At 38.0% G+C, this 13,562-nt stretch overlaps 1 protein-coding gene across 2 annotated transcripts in view; it reads left to right on the top strand.

The window, feature by feature from the left end:
- The window catches only part of NUP210 (nucleoporin 210), a 69,403-nt gene that overhangs the window by 21,649 nt on the left and 34,192 nt on the right, over positions 1–13,562 (top strand). For both annotated transcript variants that reach the window (XM_037384915.1, XM_037384916.1), the window contains 7 exons: positions 237–305; positions 595–701; positions 1,782–1,922; positions 3,163–3,300; positions 7,033–7,188; positions 10,253–10,451; positions 11,700–11,845. In XM_037384915.1, the coding sequence (XP_037240812.1) occupies positions 237–305; positions 595–701; positions 1,782–1,922; positions 3,163–3,300; positions 7,033–7,188; positions 10,253–10,451; positions 11,700–11,845 (956 nt within the window). The remainder of the gene's footprint in view (positions 1–236; positions 306–594; positions 702–1,781; positions 1,923–3,162; positions 3,301–7,032; positions 7,189–10,252; positions 10,452–11,699; positions 11,846–13,562) is intronic.

The following is a 13,562-nucleotide window of genomic DNA, read 5'->3' as shown; positions in this document are numbered from 1 at the left end:
TTCCCGTTATTCAGTGTGGAAATGTGGTGGGGCTTTACTTAATTTTTATATTTAGAGCATTATATTCTCCAGTGAAATCTCTCTAAAATGCTCACTGTTTTTCAGGGTAGTGGGGAGAACATTTATTTTCAGTGTACAATTAGCTTTAATACCCAGAGGCATAAGGAGCCCCAAGAACAAGCTGATCTTTACTTGACTTTTGTCAAAATATTTCTCTTCCTTTACTGAGACTTCAGGTATTCGTATGGAAGGGGTTTCCAGATTACCAAACAGCACTATCTATGTTGTAAATCCTAAGTATTTAGGTTGGTACTGGCTGCAGTTTTCTTCATCACTTAATATAATTTTTCTTGTTTTTGTGTTGGTGTCTGTCGTTGTGTATATACATGCTTCCATTTCTGGTATTGCTTTTCACAGAAAAGTAATTTTATTCAGAAAAGTAGCTCAGTGCAAAATAGGTTTAGTAGTAAGTATCTTTCATCTTTGTATTCAGCAGCTTAAAACAATGAATGTGTATCTTCAGAAGCAAAATGCTTACATACATTATGTAAAGAGGCTGTTGGTTTGTGCTATTCAGTTTTTCCTGTTTTGTAGGATTTACAGTTCATCCAGGTGACAGATGGATCCTGGAAACAGGCAGACTTTATGAAATAACAATTGAAGTGTATGATAAATCAAGCCATAAGGTGTATTTATCTGATGTAAGTTGAAATGGTGATATACTTCTGAGTGCCTGTCTCCTAAATCCTGTCTTTCTTTGAAATTAGTTAAGCAGTTTCTTGTTTACACAGAGTTAGGACATTTCAAAGCATATTGCTTCTTGCCTTTTCTTTTTTCCCCTCATTGTTTTGTTGTGAGGGTTTTTTTTTTTGGTAAAATAAAGCAGAGATTCATGTGAAAGTGTCCCTTGGAGTCTTAAGTACTGTAGAAAAAAAACTAAAAGAAGATGGACAGTGCACTTCAAATATGTGGCATAGGCATTGCACTGGAAATTGCAAACTGGGGTAACTGCTGGAGAGCAGTACTAATATGGTACTTCATCTCATCAATCCCCATCACATACAATATTTCATGTCTAGAGGCAATCTTTCCTATTAAAGAATGAGGTGCAAGGTGGGCTTATAACATCCTTGAGGAGCTACCTGTGTCCTTTCCGTTGATTATGGGAAAAGCTTAGATGGATTAGGTAGCACTAAAACACTTCACTGTTTGCTAGTTAAATAAGATGAATTCTAGGTACTAGGTACCAAATATACATTGCTTTAAAAAAAAGTAAAATCAATAGTTCATTTGCTAGCAGAAAAAAATTTATTGAACTATGCTTTTCAGAATACCGAATTTATGGGAATGTTGCTTTAATTTGCTTCTTGAGATACAGATCTGAGTTTCAGCTAGATCTCAGACATATGCTATTGGGGTGGTATATTTGCATGTTCCTTCCCTGTTCAGTTTAAGAATGACAAAATTAAGAAATTACTGTAAAATGTAAATTATTTAGTAGTATAAATATTAGCACATTTTGTGTTTAATTTCAGGTTGCTGATAATTTAAAAAAGTAAATATTTTCTTTGGAGTTAATGCCGTGTCTGAAAGATACAATCTTGCTGAGAGACTGAAATTTTCATAGGGAAAAATTCTTACGCGGTTTCAGATAAGTTTCTTTGAATTGTGTTATTAAATGGTTGTTCTCTCATTGATTTGTTGCTAGTATGTCTATGGCTTTCTGTACAGTATTCATGTTAGTTACCTGTGGCAATATCTATTTAATGTTCTGGTTTTAGAATATCAGAATTAGTACAAAGCTGTCCAAAGAATATTTTGAGGTGCTGAAGTCATCTCTGAATGGATCGTATCATTATGTGAAAGCAGTGAAGAAGGGTCAGACTATCATTGATGCTGCACTGACATCAGTAGTAGATCAGGTATGTTTTCGTAATAACTCTTTTGCTTTACTGGTAGGCATAGAAATAATTTACTTGTGCAGTAGTGACTTAATAGTCACATAATAAAAGGAAACCTAAGACATACATGGGTCTAAGCCACCTTTGTTTAAACAGATTTAAGAATCAAATTCTAAAATCCTTACCTCAGGAAAACTGTCAGTTAAGTCAACAGAAGATTTGCCTAAATAAAGACTGGGATTTTGCTACCAAGTGTGTGGCAAACACCTGTTAAAACTAGTGGTGCACAGCCTTGTTTTTTTTTTTTCATGGCAGATACTTATGTGGGCACATATCGTTTCCGTGTGCCGATGCAAAGGCCCTTTCACATTCTCTGATTGAAATTTACAATTTATTGTGGTAGGATCATCAGTGTCATACCCTGGCCTTGTTCTGCATTCAGTCACATTTGGAAAGTTTTCTATCATTTGGTAAGTGATGTTAAATGCTGGAATGAAAATCTGCCAAATGTATCAGCCTGCAAATTTCTTAAAATTAATATTAACTTTTGCTAGTTGGGCAGGCTGCTGAAGGTATGGCTAACCAGGGCATGTGGTGTGAAAGTGATTTGCTTTTGCTTGAAACTTGGAAAAATTCAACACTTGAACCCATTTGCTATGAAATAGTTCTAGTGATTCCCCGAGTAGGATTTAGTAGATCCTTGTATATGATAAACCGTGTTCATTCTCTGTGTCAGAGGTAGTCTTCAGTGAAGTGAGGTCTGCTGAGAGCTCTGAAGGTTTTCCTTCAGAACTTCAATAAGAAACAATAAGTTGTGCCAGAGTTACGGCATTACACTTACAGCCAAGTTGTAAAGGCCAGTATGTCAAGATGGGCTGAGGAATGGGTCTGTTAGGCTGAGTTTTGTCTTCACCTGCTGCAGAGTGGAATGAGCAAGTGGTAAATGCAGGCGTGGAGTTACTGAATTAGTTCTGCAGACAAGGTGTCAAAAACTAGGAGTAGTGAAAGTGTATTTCTTACTGCTGTTTGCCTTTTAATGTGGGCAGCTGTATCTCCACAGTAATACTACTCATTTAATGCAATAGTACATTTTGCTGTGATGAGCTCTTTGCTCACAAGTAATGGTGTTCATAAGTGACCCTAAACAGTTGCTTTCCTTCCTCTCTCAGATGTTTTCAACAACTTCTCTATATATGACTAAACATAAATTGTAGGAGGCACTATGGTGCCATTTATAATACTGTGCTTTTGCTTTTTGTAGGATGGAGGTGTTCATACATTACCAGTTCCAGTGCGAAACCAGCAAGATGTTGAAATATATGTTCCCATAGTTGTTTCACCCAGCATTTTGACATTTCCTTGGCAGCCAAAAGCCGGAGTTTACCAGTACACCATACAGGTATGCTGAAGAAGTATGTAAATGCAGGAAGTATTGCTCAAGCAGGCACAGCGAGGCCTGTAACCACTAGGGAGTTGGTTGGGTACTTCAGGCACAGTGACATCCAAAACTTTATTTGAAGGAATTTCATTGGATCTTATTTGCAGGAATTAGTGTAGTTTAAAAAGAGCACACAAGAAACCAACAAACATAAAAACCCCACCAACTTTTTATCTTGTGTGTTTCATTCACTTCCTCTCTCCCTCACACATGCACCACACAAGTATGCATTGAGTGGTTTGGAATTACAGAAGACATCCTAGGTACACAACTTCATAGTAATGATTAGAGGCTACCATTTACTGTAAAGGGATAGAAGTATGTGAGTATGAATCAAGAGTGTGAAATGACTGGAAAAAGGGCATGACAAGATTAATGAACCATGCCCTGTCAACCTTTGACATCAGTATCCTTCACTCAGCAAACATCTCATGCTTCTAATAAAAAGTTACAGGGAGGCAAAGGCCACAGTTTCATTTACATTATGCCCTTCTAAAGGGACATCTTTTTCTTGTTTCTTCTGTGTGTCCTGTCTGTCAATCCTTCCATACACTTCATGAAGCAAATAGTTTCATGTATTCATGTGATCATTCAATGATACTTCCAGTATCCTGAGTATAGTCTAACTGGAGAAAAAAGGCCATTGTTTATCCCTGGCCCAGACTTTTATCCTAGTACGATGATACCCAGATCCTGCACTCAAGTGTTTTATGCGCGGTTCCTACCTCTCCCTTTCAGCATGAAGTAGTGCTCAGTTTTGGGTCTCTCTTCCTGTAAAAAGTATACAAAAGAGGCAGTGGGACACATGGTATCTGAAGTAAACAAATCAATCTCATAGGGGTAAAACTGCATTCTCTAGTGTAAATCTGAAGTTAACACCATTGAGTTTAGTGCTGTCAGCTGGACTGTTAATTTCTGTGGGATTAGTTTGGTTTAGTTCATGCTATACCCAACCACACCAGCAGAGTGTGGTAAAAATTCTTAGTACAAATCTGCATTTTCAGTACATCATAACTTCTGCTGGAGTTTTCCCACTAAGGGAAAGTAAACGTGTTTTTCTGTTTCCTGCCTGTTTTACAGTTCTATTCTTGTCTCACCTTATCTTGCATATATCGTCAAATATCTCATTAGAGAATATTCCTTCATGTTACTCCAATAATTGCATCACTATTCTAACTGTAGGGTGACTTTTTTTCATTAAAAACATAAAAACTTTTTTTCTCCCAACATTTAGTTTATATTTACTGAAACTGATAACATTTTCCCAGTCTGCCCCTTCAACAATACTAGTGGTTGTTTACAATAGCACACAGCTTGACTGTTGTTTTCCTGCCTGTAGATTAGTGTTTGCCTCCTACTTGATAGTTTTTGAGGCAGGCTATTTTAATTTGGCGACTAGACTGTTTCTGAAAATAAGTTGAAAGGGATTTTTGGATCTAGCCAAATTCTGTTTATAGCTAAACTAACTCCCTCCAGATGGTGTCAGAATGACTTCTAGGTTTTACTTTGTCAGCTGTCTAGTTTTCTGTTAGTTGCTTTGTTCATGTTTGTGCTAATAAGATGGTTTCTGCAGCAAGTAAAAAAAAAACCAGCTAAGAATAAAAAAACCCGATGTTTCTTTCCTTCCCTCCTTCCGAGAAGTGAAGTGCCATCTTTGTGAAGTTAAGTATGTGGAGGTTATTTTTTTTTTCTAGTGAGGTCATCATGGTCACTGGTGATGTGAAGTCAGTTTGTGGAGTTCAGCTTACAGGCTGTTGATCATGATTAGACTGAAATAGAAGTTTACCCTTTCTCTCCTCAGTGCAAACTGACTACTAGAGAGAAGAAAGTGCTAATTCTTCTGGTTTGTACAGCAACAAGAGGTGACTCCATAGAATTATTAAGAATTGTGTGTTTCTGTTTTATTTTTTCTGCTCATTTTAATTGAAAATATAATTACAAAACATTCTGAACTTTTACATTCTTTAAATGTTTCTTGCTACTTTCCATGCATCTCCTTCTGTCACATACTGTTACCTGTTTATCTATTACTCCTCGCCAGTGTTCTTTGTGTAATCAGGTTGTGCACATGCTGATGGGAAGGAAAAAGTGAAATTAGTACCCTTTGGATTCTCACACCACACCACCCCACCCCACCCATACCCCCCCGCCCCCGTAAAAGTTATTAGCTAAACTTCTGCGTAATTTGTTTATTTTCTCTGCTGTCCTTCTAGACAATATTTATAATCTTGTTAATTTTTACTTTAATTATAAAATGAGCTAGGGCAAATGCTGAGGAAGTTAAAGAAATTAAAACAATACACATAAACAAAAAAATTGCTCTGATTTCCACGCTTGTTTTACTGTGATGGAACTTTAAAACTTATTTTGGAGTGTGGAAGTTTGGGGTTTTTTTATGCATTTTAAAAATGCATTATTCTCAGTATACCTTTCTGCATAGTATTTTTCTCAACAGACACTTCCCATAGCTCACAATAATGATGTTTAAAACCTATACGGTTTACAGCATTGTAATAATTTGTTTCTTCAGTAGCTAGTATTACACACCTAGGAGGACAACACTCCACTTGTGTTGGCAAAATGGTTTTTGGCCCTTTGCTTTATAAAGTATGAACCTGCAGCAAATCTTATTACCCTTCCTGGCTGCCAAGTGCTTATAAAGAAAGAGAGTGTAATAATTTGTCTCTATTGATGATAGCCACAGTATCAAGTAATTAGTTCTTACCCTTCTGTAGAATAATTCCACTCGCTTAAGCTCTTCTAGTTCTGAAACAACCCTTCAAGAGCTGAGAGCTCTAGGAAGAGGGTGAGGTTTTCTTTTTTTTGTTGGTTTGGGTTTTTTTCATGGGAATCGGCACGATGAACCTGAGCTTTTAAGTTGGGCAGTTACTGAGTCTGTCCTTGAAAAGCCATTGTGGGAGCATCACTTGCACATTCCGCAGGCCCTCGTGGTGCTCGTGGCAAGACAGGGCAGTTTCCATATGTGCCTGTTGCTTATTCCATGACTGATCAGTTGCTGGAACAGCATGTCTGTTGAATGGCTGCAAGAGCAAGAGGCTGTGATGATTTTCAGCGTAAAAGTAAAGAAGTAAATGCTAACAAGAGAGACTTTTTTTTTTTCTTTTATTTTTTTCCCCCTCCCCTTTTGCCTCATTCCCTCCCTGCCTCCCACCTTCTTGTCTCTTCCCTTTAGGTCCCGTAACAGTTCCCATTGAAAGAGCTAGTAGGTAGAGTGTCAGGTTAGCAGCCCTGAGACCCAAAATCAGAACTTTGGCCGTCAGGAACAGAGAAACAGTGGGAGTTTTCAGAAGTACGATAATGCCAGGTGCTAGGCCTCCAGCGTGCTGATTTGTGAAATGCTCTGCTGGCTCTAAGCACTGTCAGTCACTGGGATTTGTGAGCATCACGCTTCTGCAGTGGGGAGGCAAGTATTTGGGTTAGCAGCACTGGTGAGCACACGGGGTATGTGCGTGAGGAAAGCTGAAATTAAAATGAATGAAGGGTAGTAATCTTCTTACTTCACCTTGCTTATTTGAAAGTTCTGAAGTGTTATTTTATTTGTATTTCCTCAATAATACCATTGCTCAGTGTGTCCCTGGTCTTCATGCAAGGTATTCAAAGGCTTGACAGCTAAGAAATGTAAGAACCATATACTTCACAAAATATTTGGAAGATTTTCTCTCTGTATTCTAGGCCCATGGTGGAAGTGGAAATTTCAGCTGGTCATATTCTAACCAGACAGTCGCTACAGTGACAATCAAAGGAGTAATGACAACTGGAAGCGATATTGGTGTCAGTGTTATTCAGGCAATTGATGTTCAGAATCCGTTGCATTATGGAGAAATGAAGGTAAAATTCTTATTTACCCTGGGTTACTCTTGAATATGGCTTTTAGAAACAGATGGCTTTTAGAAACAGTGAAGAAGCTGAGAACGCCATAGGCATTCCCCTTCCCAAAATGTTTCCAAGAGTCCCTGCATGCCCTGGTGGCAGGCTAAGTGATTCAAGCTCTCTCCATTGCATTAACTTTACTCCTGTTTTGTCCCCTTCCTGCTTTCCTTGGCAAGTCTTTTTCCTTGTTGAAAGCTTTGAGTGCAAGGAGGAATATTAATTTGCTACTGGCCTCGTCATCTAAGCAGGCAAGCCAAACTAAAAATGTATTCTGCAGGGTAAGAGGTGGGTGCTTTCCCTTGATGTAAAACGGTGACTGATAACACCAAGGTACACAAGGAAATTCCTGCCTAGAGAAGTGGCTGAAATGTGCCACATAATGAATCTAGATACCAAAGCTGGCCAAGAAAAAATAATCTTTTAGGAAAATTAGGAGAAAATAGGAATGAAAAAATACCACTCCCAAGATGAATTTTGTGATCTTTGTGCAAATCATACCCTGTTCTTAGAGTTTGGTCAGGGTGATCAGTGTGTGGTATGGAGTGAAGAAAATACAGGAACAGTATATGTAATGGCCCCACAGGAAAGAGTATGCAAAGGCAGGTGAAGAAGAAGCTGCTCTGTTTAACACTGCAAATTTACAGCATTAACCAATCTTTAACATTTTTTTCTAGAAAGTTACTGCTCTGGGAATATCTCCTTGTGTCCTTTGCACACAAATAATTTTCCTTAATGAAATGGTGTCTGCTTACTCTCTCTGTCAAGCTGTTAAGAACTGCCAGATCTGTAACATGATAGAATAGAAACTAAAGAGTAAGCACTTATTACTCTGGTGTATATTTGCTACTGTGAAGTAGTACTGCTTTGCTACCTTCACAAATTCAGGCATTTTAATCTATGCTTTAACTCTGTGCCTTTTGCAAAGAGCTGAGCATTGGAATGGAAACCTGACAGAAGAGGAAACTCACGCCTGCCCTTAGAAAAACTAAGATAGTGTACTGTAGCATGTGTGACTAATCTGGGATCCAGAGGCTGTGTTGGTCTAACTGCATGGCCATAAATTAAATAGGTTTGTTTATGCCAAGCGGATGCTATTGAGGTTGGCAGACAACGTCCCATCTGGCTAAGGCTTTGTAAAGGTGGTGGTCTTTGCTTCTGAAGAGCATATAAGTTGATTTGGGAAGCACAGTCTTGCAAGCCCTGGGGCAGCGCACCTTCCTTCCGGGATACATGCCTGTAATTTAGCAGCTGGGGAGGAACAAGCTGATTGCATCAAATGCACATACATTAGGTCTACGAAATACCTCGTAATTTTTAAGTATTCCCATGTGTAGCACTGCTGTAATTGTTGTACTGCACTTGCACAGAAGTCCCTTTTGACAAAACTGTTAAAAAATGTGTTTGGTCAAGGTCTGTCCCATATTGAAGAAAGCGCTATGTAAGCAGATACTGTGCCTCCCCCTCCCCTCCCTTCTTTGTTTTGTGTGTGTTTTGGGAAAGATGTTTCTAACCCAATTTTACTCAGAACAGCTGCATCTACTGATGCTGGGTTTTTTGAAGGGCAAATTAGCTTGCGTTTTGTGCTCAGATTATTTCTGACAATTCTATAAAAGGGATTTGAGAGGTACTAAACTTCATGCATAAAATAACATAAATGTTTAAAATAATGACATGAATTAAAATTTGTGCAGAACTTAGTTAACAGACTGGCTCTGAAATTATTCTCTGGACAACCCATGATGCTGCTTTTTAGCAGTGTGACAGTTACCAGCAGGAGATAAGTTTTAACTGAAAAACCTTCATTCTTCCTTATCCCCAAACATAAGTCAAAGCCTGAAGACACAAAAAATACTTCTCTCCATGTGCACTTTCAGAGCGGTGTACTGCACAATCTGAATAGGTTATTTTTGAATACCTTTGTTCTTGTGTTAGGAATTGCATTCTTTGTAGAATAACTCTGAAGAGTTCTGTTTACTGACCTCAGTGAGCAAGTTTTAGGAATAGTTAGCCACGTTCCACAAGGATTACAGTTTTAACTCTGTACCATATGGTTCAATATTCTATCTTGAAGACATTTACAGATGGTTAGGAAGTTAAGATACTGCAAATGAAAAGCTTTGATCATAGTAATTGTTACAAAATGTGCAGTCAATCTGTGGCGGATTCTTTAACGTTGGAGAAAAAAATAGAAAATCAGTATAACAGTATAAATAATACAGTTAAGGCTTGTTCATCAACATACCAGCTATAATAGCATGAAAGATCTATTTATGCTGGCCTTATTTCTGAAAGTAATCCTTCTGTTTTCAAAAGTATCTCTCAAATAAAGTTTACTTGTTGAAGCAGAAGATTGTTAGATTAGGCAGTAGATACTTGTTCGCTTATTTTAGATTTCTGACAGATTACTGTGGGAAAATGTTGATTACTGAACACCCTGAAAAATATTTTGCCAACAGGAATGCAAGAAATAACAAAAGCAAACAACCAACAACAAAAAAAGCCATGGAGGAAATGTCTGGGTTATTAGTTCCCTTAACTTCTGCATTCCTGCTGCTGTGAGTGATGGAGGCTGAGGAGCCTTGCTAACGATGTCAGGTCTAGCTCAAATATTTATGCTGTGAAAGTTAAGGTTGGATATTAAATCTGTCCCAGTTAGTGATAATACCTCCTGGAGATACCACACAACTTAGTCCACACTTTAAAATCAACAAAGCAGAAGAGGGAATTGTTGAAGTAGCAGTAAAAGGATCACCAAGCTAGTGTGAGTTTGGACTGTATGGGAAAGGAGCCCGAAAATAGTAGCGAGCTTTTCCTGGCCCTTTCTGATACCTTGCTGTGGCAGGTGAACACAAAAGCAATGTTGGATCTGAGAACTATTTCCAGCCTTCAGAGAGAAGTCAGCAGCTGGGAGAGGGCCAGTTAAAATAAGGAGAGCATATTGAAGTCTGGTTTTACTTTTTCTGGTACCTTCTTGTGGGATTATGTTTGTACATCTCTGTCCTGTGTTTCTTTACTCCTTCAGGTGTATGTAACTGAACCTAGTGGGATGGAGTTCACACCATGTCAAGTTGAAGCACGTGTTGGCCAAATACTGGAGCTGCCTCTGAGGATTAATGGCCTAACAAACGTTGAAACGGGCGAGATGGTCCCACTGAGTGACTGCTCACACTTTGATCTAGTTGTGGAAGTAGAAACCCGTGGTGTATTCAAGCCACTTCAAGGTGATTTGACTCCCTCCCTGTTGTGAAAGTTAAATTAAGGTGTTACCAAGTCACACATCTCCTTTAAATCACTGTTTCAGTTACTCTGTATAGTATTCCCACAGAGGTCCTTAACTTCGGGGGGGGGATCAGAGTAGGGTTTTTTTGAGGATGTATTTAGGTTTTTATGCAGAACTTCCCTTTGATATTTTTGATGTTTTGGGGGACTCTGAAAGCATTTTGGCACTTACTTTATTGGATATGTGTAGGCTCCCTTTCTACAGATTTTTTTGTTTTTAATATGCATCTGTAACAAAATTGATGGGTTTTCTCATAGAGGGGTCCATGTTTACTGTATTTTGAGATAGCACTTAAAACTTACAAGAACACTAAGATTAATAACTGCTTTGCTCAGATGTCCAGCAGTACTTTCAGTTCTATGAAGACATGGTTCATTGTTTGCTCACAAGAAGCTGAGACAATCAGCTGCTTAAATTTTCCAAAGTTCTGTCATGTAAGTTCATCGCTGTAAGAAATGCCTCGTCAGGTTTATTAAGAATGTGGAGTATGCATGTTACTTTTAAAGATTGCCATTAATGTTGCTGGGCTAAGTGGACACTGAGCAATGTACTTGTTCCTGTGTCTACTGAATTCAGTATGTTACTCAGACATACCATTAATTTGTTCCAAGTGTCTCTTGTATGGAAGTTCTTTCCTGTGCTACTGAGCCAGTAAAACCAGTCTACAGCGTACCATCTGCTTGCCTGAGAGGCAGCTATTTTAAATGTACACTATGTAGTAAGCTGTTTTACAGTTTGTTCAGAAAAAGAAAAAAATAGACCCCTCGCAAACATCAAAAGCAGAGAAATGTCATGAAAATACCTTTCAGCTACAGAGAAACAATGTATTGCCTACAGTTTGCAGTAAAGCTTGTCTAAGCAGTGTGACTTATTCGTGCTTAATTATAAGCTGGCTTCATTATAGTACAGCAAGATGAAAATATTCAATAAGCAACAGAAGTTATGTTAGTTCGTACCAGAGTAAAGACTCATGTCCTTAGTATAGTGTGAAAATAAAGAAGGTTGTGAGACATCGACGCTTTGGGAAGTGTTGGGTTTGAGATGAAAGACAGTAGCAAACATTTTTACCCATTTGGTTGGAGAACTGGTGGAAGCGCTTTTGTTGAGGAAAGCTGTGTTGAGCTTACATTAAAATGCTTTGGCATTTATCTCCAAGTATGTATTTACAGGCTTTTAATTTATCTGACAGGAAGGCTTAAGCCGACTGCTGATTTTTGTAGTGGCGTCAGAGTGAAAGCTGAAACTCAAGGATACACAGCACTTGTTGTTAGTTACACCCATGGTAATGTCCACCTCAGTACCAGCATCACCATTGCTGCTTATCTACCATTAAAAGTAAGTCTGGTTTTGCAGTTCCTAAAACAATCCGTTACTTAAAATGTCTTTAAATGATAAATAGCAAGTAATGAGTATGTTTTTAAAAAAAAAAAAAAAAAGAGGTAGGCGGTTGATTCACAGGAAAAATCATGGACTGTTCCGGGGAACTGTGTTTTAACTCTTTCTCTGTGGACCATGTATGTAGTAGAGTTTGCCTACATGGACATTGCAAGCCAACTATAGAGAAGCAAGTAATGCGATAGCAAACTAACAGATTGTTGCAAATTCTGGAGAGTGAATTTGATAGCCTTGCCCATTTTTCAGGCTTTTGGCAAAACAGTAACAATTGCTGTAATATGAAGAAATGTGCAAGACAGTAACAGGAGTCAACCTTCATCCAAGTGAGGATGTGTATCTTGTTTTGCACAACACACCTGAATTAGTAAATTACTTTTCAGCAGACTCTAGATGGGTGGAAAATTATGCAAGACTCATAGTTTTTATTGACTGTCCGTTTTAACTGACTAACAGTTGGCTTAATAAGGTAATAAAGGGAGCAGTCACAATTCTGTGTCTATAATGGCAAGTGGAATAGACCTAGCTTATGATTTCTGCTTTCATAGTATATAAACTGATTTTTGCAATAAGGCAAAGCTGGCTTGCCTATATGCTGTGAAAATACATGCTTTTTCCCTGCAAATGGGAGAAAAAAATTTCACTGTTGGGCATTTCACTACAGAAAACAGGAAGAACAAACCTAAGCACAGGGTCAATACATGAAAATATGAAACCATGTTACCCTCACCTTCAGAGACTTAGCACTGAATCCACAAAGCTGAAGTCTAATAAATTTGACTGTAGCTTGTCCCCCCAAATTTGAAACAAAACTTTGTGCAAATCATACAGATTTATGACTGTAATAATGATTTTGCTTTCTAAATATGCTTTTCTCTCAAATACCTTAAATAACTGAATATAATTATTTGAAGCTGCTGAGACATCCTAAGCAGAATGTGTAAACTTTCTATTATTGGCAGCAATGTGAGAGGGGCATAATCCCTTTAATTAGGAATTTTTCATATGTATGGTATCATTTACATTTACTACTTGAAGTTTTGTAATGCTGCTTTTCATATATACAGTTAAATGATTCTAGGGTACTTAACAGAGCCAATACACACTGACAAGGAGGGTGCAATAAGTGCACTTTAAGAAAAAGAGAACTGTGCTTAGATATCCAAGTGAAATGATTTCCACTTTCTTTTCTCTCCTTTCTGTAGAATGAAGTATTTATGATGCCCAGAAATAGAAGGCAGCATCTTTCTGTCAGATACCTGTTTAAAAAATAATAATAACATAAAAAGTGGGAGAAAGATAAATGGGAGTGAAAGGGCAGACAGACACATGAAACTAAATCTTATGGCTTTCCAGTGGGTCTTTACCTTTTTATTACAAATATAACCAGGGAGAAAATGAGAGGAAGGAGGAACATTTATGCCAACCCTTGCCTTCTTTCTTTTTCTACCAAGATGCATCTATGGAAAGAATTGAACCATCCTTTATGTTGGCTGCTATTTCTTTCTTACTAAACACCAAAGTAGTATGATGATGTGGAACACAAGCTACTAATGGTTATTGTGTATTAAAATGTCAGGTTAATTTCTGTGATGATAAACTGCACAGGCTATCCTAGTGATGCACATCATTGTAGAATTTGTTATGGAGGTTTGAAGTA

Source organism: Falco rusticolus, chromosome 4, assembly GCF_015220075.1.
Source record: "Falco rusticolus isolate bFalRus1 chromosome 4, bFalRus1.pri, whole genome shotgun sequence".
NCBI classification, from domain to species: Eukaryota; Metazoa; Chordata; class Aves; order Falconiformes; family Falconidae; genus Falco; species Falco rusticolus.
Note: the sequence above shows the minus strand (reverse complement) of the source record. Positions and strands in the feature narration are given on the sequence as shown.